At 48.3% G+C, this 14,435-nt stretch overlaps 2 protein-coding genes across 2 annotated transcripts; one reads left to right on the top strand and one right to left on the bottom strand.

The window, feature by feature from the left end:
- Positions 1–10,767: 10,767 nt before the first annotated feature.
- C8R40DRAFT_1173770 (uncharacterized protein) lies at positions 10,768–11,424 on the top strand (the record flags this gene model as incomplete). The annotated part of the gene is made up of 2 exons (XM_046232072.1): positions 10,768–10,863; positions 10,924–11,424. 2 exons carry the CDS (start codon positions 10,768–10,770, stop codon positions 11,422–11,424), a joined length of 597 nt encoding a protein of 198 aa, XP_046083462.1.
- A 760-nt stretch (positions 11,425–12,184) lies between these two features.
- C8R40DRAFT_1071851 (uncharacterized protein) lies at positions 12,185–14,055 on the bottom strand (the record flags this gene model as incomplete). The annotated part of the gene is made up of 2 exons (XM_046226389.1): positions 12,185–12,679; positions 12,730–14,055. The coding sequence occupies 2 exons, from the start codon at positions 14,053–14,055 to the stop codon at positions 12,185–12,187; spliced, it is 1,821 nt and encodes a 606-aa protein (XP_046083461.1).
- Between the last annotated feature and the right edge of the window lie 380 nt (positions 14,056–14,435).

Here is a 14,435-nt window from a genome sequence, read left to right as displayed (position 1 = left end):
GTTGCGCAATTAGAGCGGTTAGGATATCTGTCAATTACTAATACTAAGAACCACAGCTAAATTATAAAGCTCTACTATGCTGCTCTATGGGAATTTGGGAAGGCGAGCTGAAGGCTGCTGAAGGTGACTGGTCTGTGACAGCTTGTGACCCGCCCTTATTGCGTTACTAGTGACACGGGACGCAAAAGCCATGGCAGTTCATTTGAACTGCCATTAAGGCATCCACTGTGGCATCTAGTTGTGACCAGTGACTGTCACGGACTGGCAGGGATCAGCGTCAGCCATGACTTCGGCATGACATGTGGTGTTTCACCATATTTTTATTTTTGTTGACTCTTTCTCAATATTGCATGTAAGTACACATTCCCTATGTGATTTAGTAAAGTAATATTCTTACAAATCATAAATATTATCTCTTCATTTCAAAGAACTTCAACTTTTCATCTCCAAGACCTGTATTGTTGGCTAGTGCAGCTTGAAGCACCTAATATTTTTACTCTCCTTACTTTGGCTGCTAGAGAGCATTGTTGGGCCCCAGTCAATGATATTGTACAAAGAAGACTGTTGATAACAAGTAATAGATAGTATATAAATGACTTGTTATAAGAAGTGCTCTTAATAATTATGCAGTTGTAATAACAACAGTTCATGCTTCATTTGGATCAGTAATAAGGACTGTTAATTATAATGAGATAAGGAATTGAATCCATGAGTGCTAAAAGAACAAAAACTCACCTGCACACTCCAGCTGCACCAAACTCATTCATTGTATGGAATATATTGAGTCACATACTATGATTACATTTTGTTGTGCAGCAATTTCATTATTTATTGATGTCTAACTGTAGCAGCCTTAGTAAGTTAAGTAAATTAATGGTGTTTTTAGCTTCAAACAAAACTAAAAAAAGGAGATGCAGAAAAAAAAGAAATGTTTTGCAAATGATTAGAAATTTTGCCAATCCAGGACTCTATAATAACTTTAGAGTCAATGATAGTGCTGTCCAGCTAAGCAAGTATTCAAATAGTCCATCAAGAAGTGCATTTATTGCATGAGATTGTTGCTTACCAGCCTCTACTTACAGATAATGTACATTTTGCCATTGCTTTGAGACCTTTTGTTAAGATCATGTACACCGTGTAACCGTGCCAAGGCCACAGGGTGTCTAAGTGCGGAAGACGAATGGGACAGTAGTGAAGTTATTAACAACACCGCCGTTACGCCGTTAGTCCCCGGAGAGCGAGAGTAGAGAGAGAGGAGCTAAGTAGCAGCCAGGTCGGAGTGGCGGTATCGCCGATGACGAGGAGCGGACCAGAGAACGTCAAAGTCCTAAGGTCGAGGAGAACGTACTTCGAGGCGTTGAGCCTGAAGACTTAGAGAAGAGTTAAGTTGAGAAGGGAGATCTAAGTTGATAATTAAACTGAGGAACTACAGTAGCGTACAGGCAGTATTTATATCTACGGAGCGGCGCAACGGGGCGGAGCGCCAGACTAACTACTAGGAGTTATACGTGTAGTCCTGCAGGGTGAAGTAAAAGACAATAAGGAGGGACTAGAGTGAAAGGGTATGTGTAGCGAGAAAGAACAATAAGGAAGAGATTACAATAAAAGGTAGATCTTCGGAATACCGAGCGGCGGAATGGAGGCCCGAGGCATGGACTTGACAGTATCCCCCTCTTAGGCTTGAGCCCTCGAAAGCCATTAATACCGGGAGTTGATTTGTCACCAAGGAAAAATTTTAAAGGCCGTCAGCCTCGGGAATTTGGCCCATCAGTCAGCAGAAAAATTTTCAAAGGCCGTTGGTGCCGGGGATTGTTGTTAGTCATCCAAGAAAATTTTCGGTGCACCGTAGACCATGTACAATTCGAAGAAAATTTTCGCTGGTCCGTGCGCCATTTTGTCCTTATAAAAAGGGCCAGGTTTTGCCGATGTGGCCCTAACTTTCCCCACTTCCCAAGTCGACAATGTCACACAGCCGTACTCAGACGATCACCACCCCTTCTTCAACTACGGCCGGCCCTTCAAGGTCGCGCCCCTTAAACCCGCCTCCCGCCGATCCGGTTGACGACGACGATGAGGCCTTGGAAGAAGACGACGACGAAGCCATCCGACAGGCCGAAGAAACAGTCCGCAGGATGAAGGCAAGGAAAGCGGCGGCGGCGGCCAGAAGGAAGGCCGAAGAAGAAGCGGCCAAGAAGGCTGCAGAAGAGGCGCAGAGGAGGAAGGAAGTAGCCGCGCGAGAGTTGGAGGAGCGCCGTAGGGTGATGGCGGAGGCGGCCGCCGCTCGCAGTCGGCAGGGGTCTTCGCCAGGAGGAAGTTCGATTTCCCCACGACGGCCCGTGGTGGAAGTCCGTAAGGACAAGGGAAAAGGAAAGGCCAAGGCCCAGGTGAGTAGCGCGTAGCCTCGAATTTAACCTTTTACTAACATTCCTGTTTGTAGCCTGTTGGCGGGGACCCCGATGACGGCGACGACGGGGATGATGACGACGACGACGACGACAGAACTCCTTGCGAATGTTGCAGGAGTAAACGGATCCCTTGCCTTCAGCAGGCCGGCAAGCGGAGTAGCACCACCTGTAAGCCCTGCCATGATGCAAAAGTGCGTTGCTCGCACTCCAACCGGCCCCCCACGGTGAAAAAGGAGGTACCTTCCCACCCGACCGGCGAGCGTCTGGCAGTATTGGAGAGCCAGGTGGCTCAATTATTGGCCGACAACCGGGTTCTCCGTGAAGGTCAGATCAAGTCCAACACCTACGACCGCCACATCATCAAGAAGCTCGAGTGGTTGATGAGGGACGCCGCAAGGAGAAGGGATTCGCCACCGGAGATGCCGGAACCGGGACCGTCGCGACTGCCGAAGAAAAGGAGAAGGGTAGTGGATAGCAAGGAGGAGGAAGAGGATAGGATAGTAGGAGAGGAAGATGGAGAAGGAGAGCAGGAAGTAGAGGAGGAGGAAGGGATGGAACCGGCGCCGAAGAAGGCCCGGTCGGAGAAGGGGAAGGAGAGGGAGGAGTAGTAACGGACATCGGACATCGGCCCCTCGGCCCTTTTTGTAATCTTCTTGTAGTCTTCTTGTGGCCTCCTGTCTTCCTACATCATTTTCTTTTGCTTTTGTATATAAAAATTATTAATGCGATTTGAATCGGAAGGCGAATGGGCCGCGAAGCGGCGTAAGAAGTAATTAGTTTTGAAGTATAAGTAGTTTAAGTGTGATTTGAAGAATAAGTAAATTAGTAACTAAGAAACAAAGTAAACAATTTAAGAAGGGAAGGTAAACACTCAATTTGCTATCATCGTGTTTACCCTCTAAACACACAAAGTAAACTTCGGCGGAGCATGGCGAAAGCGGGGAAAAGGAATAGGATGTTTTTGTGATCAAGGTCCAGGCTTGTGAGGGTATCGGGCGTGGAATGCCGGTACAAGTTCGTCAGCATGTAGTTCATCAGCAGCAACCCAAGAAAACTCATCGTCGGTACCTTCATAACCGGCCCACCGAATGTAATATCGTAGAGGACAACGTTTGTACCTTCTGTCCAACTTGGAGTCAAGGATTTCGGCAACGTTGTACTCCTCTTCACCATCAACTTCAATTGGAGGTGGAGGAGATTGAGTTCGATTCGGGAAAGGATTCGGCGTAACCGGCTCCAGCTGTGAGACGTGGAAAACCGGGTGAATTCGGCGAAGGTAGTCCGGGAGCTTGAGCTCGTAAGATAGAGTACCAGGTCGACTGATGACCTTGAAGGGACCAAGATATTTTTCAGAGAATTTTTCAGTAGGACGAGTAGAGCGAATATGCTTAGCAAGAACAAATACTTCGGAACCGATCGGGAACTCCGGATGCGAGATTCTTTTCCTGTCAGCTTGTTCCTTGTAACAAGACTGGGCTAAAAGGATTTCCTCTCGAAGGAAAGCGTGGAGTTCATCAAGGTTGACGACGAAGTCTCTAGCAAGATCAGACTTCATGTCGACCTCGGGCCGAACGGTGATGTTTGGGTGGTATCCTTTGTTGGCGAAGAATGGAGTAATACCAGTGGAAGCATTGGGAGCGTTGTTATAGGCGAATTCGGCGATCGGAAGTAAAGGCGACCAGTCATCTTGTTGATAGGAGCAGTAGATCCTGATGTACTGTTCGAGAGTCTGATTGACACGCTCGGTCTGCCCGTCGGCTTCCGGATGATATCCAGAGGTATAGTGAAGTTCCATGGAGAGCGCTTTACCGAGAGCCCGGAAGAACGCCGAAACAAATTCGGAACCACGATCAGAAGTAACATGATTAGGAACACCATGCTTAGAGAAGACGTGAATAACAAAAAGCTCAGCTAGTTGTTCGGAAGTAATGGTGTCGTGAGTTGGAATAAATATAGCTTGTTTGGAAGATCGATCCACGACGACGAGGATAGCTGTATAGCCATTTGACATCGGCAGTTGCTCAATGAAGTCCATGGATATGGAATCCCATGGTCGGACCGGAACCGGCAGAGGCTTCAACAACCCGTAAGGCCGATGGCGGCGAGGTTTGTTGCGCCCACAGATAGTGCAAGAGGTAACGTAGTCACGTACGAAGTCTCTGACCTTGGGCCAGGTGTACTGACGACGTACAGCTTCCAGAGTGCGGTTCTGGCCGAAATGGCCGGAGAGTGGATGATCATGGAAGTAGCGGAGAACTTGAAGGCGAAGGTCGCCGTGATTAGGGACATAAATACGGTCGTCAAGGCGTAGTAGCTTGTCACTACCTAAGCTCCAACGTTCATTGGAAGGATCTTTTGCAAGTTCCAAACCAACAACGGAGCTCGGGTCGGCGGGAAGGGCGAGGATGATGGCTTGGTGTAGGGCTTCGATATCCATGATAATCGAGGCTCGTAAAACCGGGCCTTCCAAGAAGGTAGCTCGAAGAGACGCAGTGAGTTGTTCGTTAGTAAATATAGGACGGAAGTTATGAGGGTTCACTTGGGCGTAGCCGATATCCCCCTCTTTAGGGTAGACGTCCCAGCGTCTAGTTATCGAGTCGGGTTTCTCGCCGAGTTTCCCCGGCCGGAAGCGAATGACCATATTAAATTGATGTAAAAATTCTGACCATCGGACCTGTCGGCGGGTGAGAATCTTGGTAGTAGAGAAATACTCAAGATTTTTGTGATCGGTGACGACGTCCACCGGATCACCCGAGCCTTCCAGATAATGACGCCAAGCTTTAAAGGCCTCGAAGATGGCCAGTAGCTCTTTGTCGTGTGTATCGTAGTTGAGTTCAGCCGCGTGAAGCGTTCTGGAAAGGAAGGCTAGAGGATGAATTTCACCGTCAGCATATTGGATGGAAAGAATAGCCGCAATGGCATAATCGGAAGCGTCGGTCTCCACGATAAGTGGGCGATTCGGCTCCCAATGGGCCAGTATCGGCGCAGAAGTAAAAGCGATTTTGAGGTTTTCGAAGGCCTCTTGACAGCTGCTGTCCCAGATCCAGGGAGCGCCTTTTCGGGTAAGCCGAGTCATCGGCACAACAATATCGCTATAATTATAGATAAAACGACGATAGAAGTTTGCAAAACCCAGGAAGGACTGAATGTCCTTAACCTTCCTCGGGACCGGCCACTCTAGAACTGTTTGAACTTTCTCTTTGGACATGGTTAATCCATCGGGAGAAAGAATGTAACCCAAGTACTCAACAGTATCCATATTGAATTCGCACTTCTCGGGATTGGCGTAAAGCCGATGATGGCGTAACCGCCGAAGAACTTCCTTGACGTGTTCTTGGTGTTCTTCTGGCGTATCAGAGTAGATTAGAATATCGTCCAAATAGACGATGACACAAACATCGAGCATATCAGAGAAGATGTCATTAACAAACCGCTGGAAAGCCGCAGGGGCGTTCGTAAGGCCGAACGGCATAACCTTCCATTCATAGGAGCCGTAGCGGGTCCGAAAGGTGGTCTTCCATTCGTCACCTTCAGCGATTCTGACGAGATGATAAGCGTGAGCGAGATCCAATTTGGTGTATATTTTAGCTCTTTTCGGAGCGTCGAGAAGATCTGAAATGAGTGGGAGTGGGTAGCGATCCTTTTTGGTGATACGATTGAGTCCACGGAAATCGACGCAAAGGCGAAGTTTGCCGTCTTTCTTCGGGACGAAAAGGACCGGAGCGCCGTGAGGAGAGGATGAAGGGGTGATGGCACCAGTAGCCAGCTGTTTGTCAATAAAGTCTTTAAGGGCGACTAACTCCTTTTCAGACAAAGGATAAATACGGCCGAGAGGCGGCGAAGCGCCTTCTTCCAAGTCAATCTTCAAGTCGTAAGGTCTGTGTTCAGGAAGAGAATCTGCAGCAATCTCGTCGAAGACGTCTGCAAACTCAGCATACTCTGCTGGTATAGAAAGAGGAAGTGGAGAGACAGTAGGAGCGGTGGAAGAGCGGTCGGCGGCGCGGGCCGCGACTTCTGAGTGGATAGCACGAAGAAGGATGGGTTCCATACCGGCGTCCTTGCAAGCCCTATTGAAGACTGCAGCACCAACCAGTGCAATGTCAACCTCGGGGGCTTCCAGCTGAGCAGCGAATTGAGAGACTGTAGGGTAAGAATAGATGGGTTCAAAAGGGAATTTGGACAAAAGGGGCTTGGCCCGTGAAGTCCGAGAGCGGGAGCGAGAGCGAGAGCGAAGTGAGTCCCCAGGAGGGGTCTCCAGAATTGTCGGTGAAACCGACGGCGAAAGTTCCGGTAGCGGAACAGCGACCTTTGCAACAACAGTGTTGATGGCAGAAGGCACAGACGTCTGTGGAGAATCAAGATGTGAAGTGTTACGGAACGTAATGTTTCGAGATGCCCAGTCAATCAACGGATTGTAGCGGGATAAGAAACTGTAACCTAATACTGCTTTACAGGATGAATCTAAATGTGTAACATAAAAGGGTAATAGAAGCAGCTCGCCGGAAGGGAACCGAACGGCGATATTCGCCATATCGGTAATAGGTTTAGAAGACAATGAACCATCAAAAAGACGAAGATTAACAGGAGAAATTTTGGTCGTAGGAATAGAGTTCTGAGAAACGTAACGAGTATCGATGAAAGAGTCAGTAGAACCAGAATCAACAAGAGTAGGAAATTTAAGAAGAGCAGAGATGGGTTCGGCCGGCGCGGCCGAATCGGATAAAGGAAATTCAGTAGTCAATGATATTACAAGAGATCGTTCAATAGAAGAAAGAGCGGACGCGTTGAGATATAACTCCCCAGGTGAGGTACGAACCTGATCAACGCAGCTCCCGTTTCGTACCGGGGAACAAGAGCTGCGGACTAGTTTTCCGAATCCTCTTCAACAACCTCAATGGTTGCTTCGGGGGTTTCTTCAACCTCGGCAGCACGGCCCTTCGATTCTCGGGCCTTTCGCTTATTGCAGTCAGCAATCTGATGCTTACCACCGCAGAAGAGACAAAGGTTGTTCTTCATCCTTCTTTCCTTCTCGGAGGGAAGGACTTTCCCATCTGCACCAAGATGGTTGAACGCGGGGCGCTGACCGCCGGATTGGCCGGAATTCGAAGAGTTCTGGGGCTTACCATTGTTATTAGGCTTACCACCAGAGAAGGGTTTAGGCTTCGGCGTGAACGGCGCCGAAGAGCCAGATGGCTGAGAGTTGTTTTGCTGGTTAGTAGAACCAGTCTTAAAGTCCGAGGAACCCTTCTTCGGGTTCCGAGCAACAAAAGGCTTACCAGCCTCGCGCTTCCTAGTTTCCTCGCGTTTCCAATAACGATTGTCAATACGAAGAACCTCTTGATGGTAATCGGCGAGCGTCGCCGGCTCGGGCAAACGCGCCATTTCGTCCTTGATGCGCTCAGCTAAGCCTCGTCCATAAGCCCATTTCAGGGCAGCAGAATCCCAGTTGGTACTAGCAGCCAGGGTGTTGAACCGGATATTGTATTTCCGGATGTTCTCGGTTTCCTTCATCTTCAGATTACCGAGAGCATCTTCGGCCTCGCCTTGGGCGTCGTAAACGCCGAAATTGTCCTGAAGCTCCTTTACCAGGGCCTTGAAGGAGGACGTCCAGGCCGGCAGCGAGTCGAGATCCGGATCGAGGATATCAGGGACAAACCATTCTTTGGCTGACCCACTGAGATAGGAAAGGGTATAGTTCACCTTCCGTTGGTCGGTGAAGTACTTTGGACGGTCATTAAAGACCAGGGCGAGATTGACGAAGAACGTCTTGAGTTTTCGGGGGTCCGAACCGTCGAATACCTCGGGCTCCTTGACCTTGCTCTTAGATTCAGAGCTGTCAGAGGGACGGCTGAGAGCGGCGAGGACGGTACCAAGGGTCTCAATGGAGCCCTTGAATCCCGAGAGGAGTTCCAACATAGCACGTTGCTCGTTGGGGATGTCAGGAGATATGGGAGAACGAGGTCCACCAGGTCCACCAGGACCACCAGGTCCACTGGGGTCACCAGGTTCACCACGCGGTAAACCGCCGGAATCGTCATCCAGATCGTTGTTGTTATTATCGGCGCCCGGATCGTCGGGGTCGACAGGAGGGTCTTGATCATCGTGATCACCGGTGTCCAAATCGAAGTGAGGAGGTGGGTCACGAGGAGATTCAGAAGCAGCGCGACGTTGGGGTTGTTTCCCCGTACGGCGGGCTATGGCTTGGAGGATTGGAGAATCAATACGAGTAGTTGAACGGCCCCGAGCCGGAGCGACCACGGGGGGTTGTCCACGGCGAGGGGTCAGGACTTGGACAGGTTGTCCGTCACCAGTGTACAATGTACTGTACTCGAATTGTTGTTCTTCTTCCATGGCTTCAGGAAGAGTCGACGTAGTAGGAACTGTAGCTGGACCGAAACCGCGATTACGGCGACGTGGTTGACCAATGGCAGAGATAGAGTCGGAGAATGGGGCAAATGATTGGGCTGTAGTGAAGAAAGTGTTTTCTTCGGAGTTAGCTCTAGATTGAGCTCGAGTTTTCGGAGGCATAAAAAATGATATGTCAGTACGACGTTAACGGATTGAGTTTAATTATACTGTTAAGATCATGTACACCGTGTAACCGTGCCAAGGCCACAGGGTGTCTAAGTGCGGAAGACGAATGGGACAGTAGTGAAGTTATTAACAACACCGCCGTTACGCCGTTAGTCCCCGGAGAGCGAGAGTAGAGAGAGAGGAGCTAAGTAGCAGCCAGGTCGGAGCGGCGGTATCGCCGATGACGAGGAGCGGACCAGAGAACGTCAAAGTCCTAAGGTCGAGGAGAACGTACTTCGAGGCGTTGAGCCTGAAGACTTAGAGAAGAGTTAAGTTGAGAAGGGAGATCTAAGTTGATAATTAAACTGAGGAACTACAGTAGCGTACAGGCAGTATTTATATCTACGGAGCGGCGCAACGGGGCGGAGCGCCAGACTAACTACTAGGAGTTATACGTGTAGTCCTGCAGGGTGAAGTAAAAGACAATAAGGAGGGACTAGAGTGAAAGGGTATGTGTAGCGAGAAAGAACAATAAGGAAGAGATTACAATAAAAGGTAGATCTTCGGAATACCGAGCGGCGGAATGGAGGCCCGAGGCATGGACTTGACACCTTTCAAAATATTGCAGAAATAGTTGATAAGTGTAAAACTGTTTATACAGTTGCTCAGCTTATGTAACATTTGCACATTGTCAGCAAACCACCTCTGAGTAACAGAAAAATATGCATACCTGAACAGATAAATTATGCCTTACAAACAACTTCTACAAATATTTCAGCTAACAGAAAAAATCATGAATTAAATTTGATAGGTTCATCTTACAATCAACTCTATTATTTGAAGCATGTAGTGCTATGTAGTGTGAGATAATGTTCATGTATGTGGGATATGTCTACCAGCCTGTATAAACTGGTTTTGTGGCTTAGTTGTAAAACAATTCTAACCTCAACCTTATGATGGTCTTCTTATACTGCATACATAAAGAGGATTGTTGGAGTAAACAAATGACTTGCAGAATTTTGGGACATAGGTTATATATTCAGCTTGGAATTTACATTGTTGTTTTCTGTTATTTATCAAGGTTCATGATCGAACGGACCGCTGCGCTTGCAACATAACCGGTCACGACCGGATGCCAACTGTGATGCCTTAATGGCAGTTCATTTGAACTGCCATGGCTTTTGCGTCCCGTGTGACTACGAAGCAATGGCCTTGCTGAAAAAAACTCGAATGCTCTTCATCACGAACAAATTCGAAAATACGTGGTTAATCTAATGCTCTCCCTTCATAATTCGACACATAATGATGCACATACCAAAAGATTGCGATGCAAGCTACGATTCCAAAAAAAGGAAAGGTCAACTGGTACGGTGCAATTGAGCAATCAGGGAATGTAGAGCGGGAGATCTGTTGATTTTGCTACGACTTGGTGTGGCAGAGTTAGCTGCCAATAGATTTTTTCTCGCCATCTCCTGAATACATGTCTAGCCTTTTATCATTTCATTGTGAGCGCTATTGCGCAACTAAACAGGCATCCCTGTTCCACTCTGTTCCAACCTGGGTACATAGAATAACTATTCGACATTGCGGCCCCGTCATTAACTTCCACGGAGTACGCTCTCCGTCGGGGCGAATGGATTCGTATCACGACCTTCGGATCAGTCCACCCTGATTCTTACTTAAGGGCGCAAGCTTAGAGGTTTTCCCGAATCCCTAGATTTCCTGGATCTCTCCTACTGCTGGTCAGCTAGACTTTCCCCGCGTAACAATCGCTCCTCCTTGCTGGCAAGGCTCGAGCTTTCGTCCCTCTTTCTTACTGCGACTCCGATTTGTTCATTCAACCACTGCCATGCGTGTCATTCTTCAGAATGCTTCGGGATTTTATGTAGGCCTCCTCCTCATTCTCAGCGCTCTCTTCACCGTAGCCAGGCCCCTTTCCGCTCCAGTGAGTATTATCATCCCACCCTACAAGCTGTTGCTCTTACATTGCAATCCTTTTTTCCAGGGGACGTCCGATAGTCGAAATCCTGATCTTTTGGATTTGAACTCGACATTCCAATCACAGTCTAACGTCACATTGAGCGGCCGATCCAATTCGCATCAGGAAACGATGAAGGGGAAAGTCACTTTTGGTCCGCTCAACAATCGTGGTCTCAGCGACAATGAGAATACATGGGCCCAACTAGCAGTTAGAGCCTTGATAGGAGAGGCGAAAAATGAACACGACAGCAAACACGACTATCATATCACTCTTGATTTTCTAAACCAAGCCAAGTATTCTGGTGAAGTTGGGATATACGAATTCAATGTAGCTTTGGAAGGCTGGCATTGGCTCAAGCCGGGAGCGAAGTCTAGACTTGCGGGAAGGGTGCACTGGGGCAGTGGTACACAGTTTTCTGGCGGAGTGGTTCGCGGGAAGATTTCAGGATCCTTGAACTACATCGGTCCTGATAACGCCATCTATTTCGAAGTCAACGAACGTCCGGTGGAGATGACTTTGCAATAGTAATACTCTTGTTTCGTGGAACATAACCAAGTAATTGCCTATAAGTTTCGCGTCTATTTTACGCTCATATATTATGCACATGTAGAATGCGCTATGACCTTGCCTCAGGTGGGTTTTAGAAAATCCGAATTTCATGATTGTGCATTAAAATGAGACAGGAAAGCTATAGCTAAGGTGGCAGAAGTGTGAGAGTGCTAAATGCGAGGGGGAGAGGATGTTATGTACGGCGCGTGGTTCAATGCTACGGTGCTACTGGTCTGTTAATGGAGGGGAGAATAAGTAGGGTAGGGTATGATGATGATATGATAGAGCGAGAAGAGCCGAGGGAAGAAACGAGTGTATAGATGAGTAATGATTGCTTTGTCAGAAATATGATTCCTTGAGGGGGAAGGTGAAGGTGAAGACGGGAAAATGAGGAGGTAGGCAGCGGCGTATGGTATAAATCATGAACGGCTGAGTATAGAGTAACAGAGAGAAATGACCGGACGAAGAGAACCAATTCAAACGTCCCTGCGGAGCGTAGCCTAAAAAGAGAAGACGAATAGAGAGGAAATCGATAAATGAAACAAAGGACATGAAGAAATGAGTAATGTACAAGATGAAAAGTGGATGGATGGAAGATTCAATTGGATGAAGTTACGATACTGTTATCAAGATGAGGATAGATGGATAAAGGAACGGAACGACATGGTCTTTCCTAGATAGCATCAGAAAGAAACAAACCACACATACACCGCTTCATATACTCGTATACTTTGCTTCACATCACAACACATCCACAACATCCTCCCTTTCCTGCATCTTCACTCTCATCTGCATCCACTCTCTGTACTTTCATGTTCCCTTTCTCCACATCACCATTCATCTGGCCCACTGGCTCGGGTTGAGATGGTCGTGGCTTGTAACTAGAAAAGGGTACGGGACTCGATGCGCGCTTACTGGGAATTGTGTTGGTCGGTAACCTAATCTGGTCATGAGCGGTTTCCATTCTCGATTGCGAGTGAGATGGCTGGCTGTCTTCGTCCTCTTGCTCCTCATCGTCCCTCTCCGTGTATGCTGAATTCTTCGTACCAAACTCGTCCATGGGTATATTCTCTTCTCCCTCGCGTGGAGGCCGATACTTTGAGTGATCGAACCCGAAGGTTCCGGGTGCAGGAGCTATAGTGACTTCATCTTTCCTTTGCTGTGGACTTCCGTCTGCGCGCTCATAGTGTCCGTCGAGGCCTTTTTTACGTGCAACGACAGGGAGGACGACCTGCAAAAATGTAAGGAAAAAGAAGGAAATTGTATTAGGGATGCACGTACATCGTCCCAATTACCTGCTTTTGGCACAGGTTGTGTCCAAGTAGGTATTGCATTCATAAGATCATCACCCGTATCAGGATAAGCAGCGATACTCCGCCTATACTCCTCTTCTTTTTCTCTCTGACGTTTATTCTGCGCGAGCTTAGCCTGTGTTGCTTTAGAAGCTGCGAGACGGGAATTGGAAGACGGAGATGGGGTGGTTGAGTTGTAGGATTTTGTTTTGCCTTTATTTGATGCGGAAGGGGGAGAAGTAGTTCCAGCTCGTTTTGATTGAGGTGTACCATTGCTAGCACCTGCTGTTGCATACGGACGCTGGGTTGGCGTCGCCGATGAGCTTGATAAGGCGGAAGTAGAGGCGCCAGCAGAAGAGGTTGGGAAATACGGCGGTTCGCTTTGACCGCGTTGTAATTGTGTCGGAGTTGGGATACGTGAAGGACGTGGTGTAGTTGTCCGAGGTGGTAACTCTTCTGGACGGTAATACTCTTCCATAGGATCATAATATTCTTCCTCTCCGTCGTCATCTTCCTCACCGTTATCTGTTAAAGGATTCTCGTCCATCACTCTCGCAGCTTCCTTTGCCTGTTCTTCGTCCAGATAAAAGCTCGAACGTTCACCTAAACTTCCAGCCCGTGGTCTACCTCTTCGCTGCTTTTCTGAATCAATAGCATCTGTTATCGCGTTCTGCTTTTTAGGCCGAATATTATGACCATAATTGGCAATCTCAAGCATCTCCTGCCGCTTGGCGACCCGATATTCGCCTACGCCGCCATTTCGGGACACTTCGCCACGATACCAGTGCTCAAAAGGCCGTTCTTCAGAATCATTTGACGGTCGTGGTTCAGGCAAGATATCGATGGATGATACAGAGGAATTTGGAGGCGGAAATGGAGCTGGTTCATTCACGAGTCGAGAATGACTTGGGCGTTCATGAACAACCCAAAGGTCTGCGGCGGCTGCTGCTGTTACTGGGGCAACATCGCCTGGTGTGGGCGTCTTGGTTCTGTGCTGAGAGTGACTCTGACTGGACAGACTGCCGGTTCGACTGCGCGTTCGCTGTGGAAGAGGGATCCTCGATTGATTCGTTTTGACGCTTTGGTTCGGCGGTGATGTAGGGCGCGACGAGGATAAGGCTCGGTTCGTATTGTTCACATTGGAAGGCTGCGAATGTGTCCGTGAGCGTGAACCGGGTCGACTGCTTGTGCTGCTGCTCTGCTGGTGTTGGTTCGGCTTCTTATTGGCGGTAGTAGTAGGCGGTGGAGGGGCAGGTGTCGATGTATAATGGAAAGTTGAATTAGAGTAGTCATCTGCAGGTTCTGCCGACGACATGGATATGGCTGATATCCGGCGTGCTAATGTCCGGCTTTCACTTTCCAAGCCTGTTATCCTGCATGAGTAAACATTCATATTTTGATAGTATCAAGGAGCTGTACGTTTTCTTAAAGCCGGTACAACTTGTTCGTCCCAAGATGGCCCTGGACCTGGTATCCTCGCCGTCTGTGTGAGTGCCATCCAAGTCTAAATCGAGAGAGAGGAGGGGTTGAAAGGTCGAAAGAAATAGAGGGGAAAGTCCAGCGTAAAGGATGTGGCACGTCGGTAAAAGGAAAGCGGAAAAGGCGGCGACTATAAGGAGAAGAAGAAACGATTAGTTGAAAGCAACATCAAGTAATAATGACCGTTTAGCTCCTCAATGGCCTCTTCATCTGTGG

This window comes from Lentinula edodes (assembly GCF_021015755.1).
Source record: "Lentinula edodes strain Le(Bin) 0899 ss11 chromosome Unknown C8R40scaffold_32, whole genome shotgun sequence".
Lineage (NCBI taxonomy): Eukaryota > Fungi > Basidiomycota > Agaricomycetes > Agaricales > Omphalotaceae > Lentinula > Lentinula edodes.
This window is presented reverse-complemented; position numbering and strand designations above follow the sequence as displayed.